This window comes from Salmo salar, chromosome 14, assembly GCF_965601325.2.
Source record: "Salmo salar chromosome 14, fSalSal1, whole genome shotgun sequence".
Lineage (NCBI taxonomy): Eukaryota > Metazoa > Chordata > Actinopteri > Salmoniformes > Salmonidae > Salmo > Salmo salar.
In genome coordinates this window covers 71,268,444-71,274,012 of record NC_138304.1, presented here as the reverse complement: position 1 = coordinate 71,274,012, position 5,569 = coordinate 71,268,444, and the positions used below count along the sequence as shown (strand labels likewise).

The 5,569-nt window shown below is 40.1% G+C and overlaps 1 protein-coding gene across 1 annotated transcript; it reads left to right on the top strand.

Annotated features, from left to right (window-relative positions):
• Positions 1-2,675: 2,675 nt before the first annotated feature.
• Positions 2,676-4,620, top strand: LOC106570159 (ladderlectin). The gene is made up of 6 exons (XM_014142191.3): positions 2,676-2,931; positions 3,053-3,100; positions 3,310-3,422; positions 3,654-3,788; positions 3,962-4,073; positions 4,303-4,620. The coding sequence occupies exons 1-6, from the start codon at positions 2,871-2,873 to the stop codon at positions 4,371-4,373; spliced, it is 540 nt and encodes a 179-aa protein (XP_013997666.1). The 5' UTR covers positions 2,676-2,870; the 3' UTR covers positions 4,374-4,620.
• The last annotated feature ends 949 nt before the right edge of the window (positions 4,621-5,569 follow it).

The window sequence follows — 5,569 nt, the reverse complement described above, 5'->3', positions numbered from 1 at the left end:
ATACAAGTCAGTTGAATGGAAATGTACACAGAATCATGTGCATAGTTTATAGATATGTATGTGTGGGTGTTTTCAGGAATCCTGTCACCTGACTAAAGATACAGTGCTTGTTTTGATCATTGTCAAGGGTTCACGTTTTAGATACAATCTTTAGGTACACCAATAAACCTAACCTATGGTACAAAAACATGCCATATATACAGTGTATTCAGAAAGTATTTAGACCCCTTGACTTTCTCCACACTTTGTTACGTTACAGCCTTATTCTAAAATTGATTAAATTGTTTATTTTCCTCATCAATCTACACACAATACCTCAGTTTTTCTTTATACATTTGCAAAAAATACATTAAAGAAATTCAATATCACAATAACATAAGTATTCAGACCCTAAGATAGAAAATTACAAGCTTATGTTTTAACACTGTTTATGCATCGAATAGCTTTGATTAGTACTCTCTCATCTGTGTCTGTGGGACTGAGTTGGGCCTCTGGAGCTTAATGCTGGCAGTTGATTTATGATGGCTTAGTGATAAAAACCTACAGCCTGCATTCCATTGAATGATTCCTGTCCGAAATGCTGGCCTGTCTGCCAGGGCCAGGTGAACCTTCCCTCCAGTTTCTCTCCCACATGCAGATAAACACTGGACTTCAGAAATTGTGGACCCAGTGTTCCATGTTGCATTAGTATCTGTGTGTTGAGTGCGAAACTGAGAAGATAACCCTGTATCAACAAACAGTAAATTACCTACAAACAGAAACCTGGCGCAATGTAAATCTTGCTGTCTTTTGCTTGATAGCACAATGTACCTTTGTGTAATTCTACACATCTGTTGTTTGTCATGAACATTCAGGAGGATGTACTTTGTAATAAAGAGCTGTAACCCAAATCTGCTCGTGGGTTCTCAGCAATCGCCTACGGGTGATTGTTGACCAGCTCCATTATTGCAACAATTAATAATGAAGTTTTAAATCTAAAAGTCTCTCTCCTTTGGTTAGAAATATTCCACGACAACTCTTTACTCAGTACTTTGTTGAAGCACTTTTGGCAGCGATTACAGCCTCGAGTCTTCTTGGGTATGACGCTACAAGCTTAGAACACTTGTATTTGTGGAGTTTCTCCCATTCTTCTCTGCAGATCCTCTCAAGCTCTGTCAGATCTCTGTACATCTTTCCCTCAATCCTGACTAGTCTCCCAGTCCCTTCCGCTGAAAAACATCCCCACAGGATGATGCTACCACTACCATGCTTCACCGTAGGGATGTTGCCAGGTTTCCTCCAATATTGGTTTCATCAGACCAGAGAATCTTGTTTCTCATGGTCTGAGAGTCCATTAGGTGCCTTTTGGCAAACTCCGTACAGTGGCTTCCGTCTGGCCACTGTACCATAAAGGACTGATTGGTGGAGTTCTGCAGAGATGGTTGTCCTTCTGGAAGGTTCTCCCATCTCCACAGAGGAATTCTGGAGCTCTGTCAGAGTGATCATCAGGTTTTTGGTCACCGGCCTGACCAAGGCCTTTCTCCCCCCGATTGCTCAGTTTAGCCAGCTCTGGGAAGAGTCTTGGTGGTTCCAAAGTTCTCCCATTTAAGAATGATGAAGACCACTGTGTTCTTGGGGACCTTCAATGCTGCAGACATTTTTTGGTACCCTTCCCCTGATCTGTGCCTCAACACAACCCTGTCTCAGAGTTCTACAGACAATTCCTCCTACCTTTTTGCTCTGACATGCACTGCCAACTATAGGAACTTATATAGACAGGTTTGTGCCTTTCCAAATCATGTCCAATCAATTGAATTTACCACAGGTGGACTCCAATCAAGTTGTAGAAACATCTCAAGGATGATCAATGGAAACAGGATGCACCTGAGCTCAATTTCGAGTCTCATAGCAAAGGGTCTGAATAAGTATGTAAATAAGGTATTTCTGTTTTTTATTTTGAGTAAATTAGCAAAGAAAAATAAAAAATGTTTTTACTTGGTCATTATGGGGTATTGTGTGTCGATTGATGAGATTTTTATTACATTTTGTATCCATTTTAGAATAAGGCTGTAACGTAACAAAATGTGGAAAAAGTCAAGGGGTCTGAATACTTTCCGAAGGCACTGTATATTTATACTCCGGACACCGACATTGCTCATCCTAATATTTATATATTTCTTGATTCCGTTGTTTTACTTTTAGATTTGCGTGTATTGTTGGGGATTCTTAGATATTGCTGCACTGTTGGAGCTACGAACACAAGCATTTCGCTACAACAGCAATACCAACTGCTAAATATGTCTATGCAGGCAATAAAATGTGATTTGACTTTGATTTGAAAAATAAATATTAATATTATTAACTATACTGAACAAAAATATAAAAGCAATAAAAAGCCACTCTAAAATGTGCAGTTTTGTCACACAACACAATGCCACAGCTGTCTGGGTTTTCTGCATGTTTTTTTTTTTTTTTGCCTGTTCGGGAGAGCAGGGCAACTTTTTAATCAGTCCGCTGTACTTCCTCAATAAATGCTGTATGTGTATTTTCTTCCTATTGTTGAATCTCTGCCCCAATAAACAACTGATCCCAATATAGTAGGTAATCACATTTAACAACTCTCACAAACATGATACTTTGTACCATGTTTAACTGATATGGAGTTACAGTTAATGTGTTTCCTTGTGGCCATATGAGCCAACAGTATAAAAGTGCTCCCTGTTGCTTGACTAAAGAGAAGCGACAGAGATAACCTGGTATTCATTTTGACACTTTCTGACAGGAAACATTAGTGTAACAGATTAGTCCACCTATTCTACTCCATTAACCTTTGAGGGAATCATCAGTTCATCACTAAGTGCTGTTTTTAACAACAAAGGGATCTCATCACCATGGCAATGTTTACAATTTCCCTGCTTCTCTGTGCTGCGTTTGCTCTGAGCGGTGCAGCAGGTAAGACACACAGTAAACCAAGAAAACACATGTCATCCTCATACGGAAATGATAGAGCTCACATGATTTACCTGTAAAATAGAATGTCTTCATAACATTCAGTTACATCTCTTTTCTTCAGAGGATACAACTGTCATGGAAAACCACATGGAACAGAGCTCACCTGCTGGTATGTGCTTGAAGATGTTACGTCGTCTTCAATGAATGAGCAACTTGTAATCGCTTTATAAAGTGTGGAACTACAACACTGATCGGTGAAACCTGGTGCATGATCCGATTTCCTTCCTCTACATAAGCCACACACAGTGCTTTCGATTTTGTATGTTTGTAACGTTAGGCTTCAATGAGTTTGTTCTGATCATGTCTTGTCTCATTCAGAGGTGGTGAAGGCAGAGAGGTGGAGCAGGGACTCTTGCCCACCTGGCTGGCTCAAGTACGGGGCACGGTGTTTCATGTTTGTACGTTCCGGCAAGACGTGGATGAATGCTGAGGTACATTTTAACCTGTTGCATCCTTTACATTTTTTTTGGCTTAGATATATTAGACTGATAATATAGGCATACACCAGGTATCACCAATCACAGTGCTGCAGTTCCACATTGAATTGATTATACATTGAAAAGCGTCCATGTGGCAAGAACACAAGTATGTTTTTTTAAACTTCCATTATAAAATCTACGTGATATTATATCCTGTCCTTCGTTCCTGTCCTCTCTCTCTAGCGGTACTGTGTGCACTTCGGAGCAAACCTTGCATCCATCCACAGCTCTGAAGAGTATCATTTCGTGCAAGAGTTGATCATACTACAGACAGAAGACTTTACCCCTGCCTGGATTGGAGGATTTGATGCTGTTCAGGTAGAGTGATCATCAACGAAGTCAGATCTAAGTTTGGGAAATCTTAAAACAGGTTTCTACTGTAGGCCTACACTAGAGCATTTTTACCTATGTATTATCTACTGGCAACAATTTGATTGTTTGTATTCTATGGTTATGTTTCTTTGGACACTGAGACCACTTCTTCCCCACAGAACCGAGTGTGGCTCTGGAGTGACGGCTCCAGATTTGACTACAGGAACTGGGTCACGGGAGAACCCAATAATTCCGGTGGCAGAGAGCCATGCATGATGATGAACAACGGAGGTAATCTCTTATCACAATATCCTTAAATGACATTGAGCTTTATTTATAGTGTGTTCAAAAAAAACATGTCTGACAAGGAAATGTAAAACCAGGCTTAAATCAGTCAATGTCTGTTTTGAGTCCGTTTCCATGCAGCAGCAGTACAAACTTTAGGACGTTTTCTACCAGTCTAGCTCATGCACTCGTAATCAAGTGGAGAGCTAATTGACGTTCCTTGTTTCCTCTTTAGGTGAAAAACGCTGGAATGATATTCAGTGTGAATCTATATTTCCATCTGTGTGCTCCAAAAGGTTGTGTTAAATCTGCCATCGTAACATCAACTGAACCACTTTTTTGTAATCCCTTTTGTCATTAGAACTGTACAGTATTATTGAAGAATGTAAACATATGGTAGGCCTATAGTTTTTGTGAATCATAGTCAAGCATGAGATTTAACTTAAGGGGGATTTTCTATCATGTAAATAGTCTCTCGTCAATCTTTTCAATGATGCTAATCATGTAAAATGCCATAGTGAAGTTTTGCTGATAATAAATAATATCCCTAATATTTTGTGTAGATGTTGTCAGTGCATTGCATCACCAATGATTTACCGTTCCTAGGCTTAGCTTGATGTGCAACAATAAACACAGCATTAACACACTTAAAGATAAATTATACAGAAATCACTCCGCCTTAATATCAGTTTGTGACAAAACAAGCAGGTACAGTGTGGTGCAGTGGTCACCAGCCTTATCTGAGTCAAGATCCCTTTCCGAGTCAAAATGCAAGCTGAGCTCTACCGCTCAGATTACTTAAAAAACATAAGCCTATGCAACATTAACATATTAAAAACAGTTCTGTAACAATGAGGTTTGTGCAGCAGGCTATAGGCCCAATACATTATCACCGCAAATTGGCTATGCTTGATTTGCCCTGCCAATCTTGTTCTTCTCAGACCATTTTTAGACCAAATTTTAGGTATATGATCACACTGGTAATAGATCATTCGTTGTATTCCTTGTGAGGCACAGCTAAGTTAGCATAATCATTTTCTTTTTTTTACTGTACTGATGGCCTGCATCTGATGATCAGTGAGGGCAGGGAGGGAGAAGCGCTTGAGGCTGCCTCTCACCCGACTCATCATCCCTCCTCTCTACACTGAGAAAAGGGGACAGTCTTCCAGCTGATGGAGAAACTTAAGTCGCTCTGCATTATTTCTGCCTTATGCACCAATTCATGTTATTCCTATGTAGGGCTGTTGATGTGACTGTATTACCGCCACACCCGCGGTCACAAGTCATGAAGGCAGTCAAATTCCACGTGACCGTTTAGTCAAGGTAATTAGGCATCTCCAAGCTCTGATGCTGCTGCTGGTCATTAGTAGCCTACCAAACTTGCTAACTGCCTGGTACTCAGCACTCTATTGTCCCTCTAATCCCTCTGACATCAATGCAAATGTAATTGAAAAAAATGTAATCAAACACTACATGAGAGCCCATGAGCTCAGGTTGCGCAA

Coding starts and splice junctions, on each gene's coding strand:
- LOC106570159 (XM_014142191.3), top strand. CDS start 2,871: ATGGCAATGTTTACAATTTCCCTGCTTCTCTGTGCTGCGTTTGCTCTG. Junction 2,932..3,052: donor TGCTCTGAGCGGTGCAGCAG/GTAAGACACACA, acceptor TCTTTTCTTCAG/AGGATACAACTGTCATGGAA. Junction 3,789..3,961: donor GAGGATTTGATGCTGTTCAG/GTAGAGTGATCA, acceptor TCTTCCCCACAG/AACCGAGTGTGGCTCTGGAG.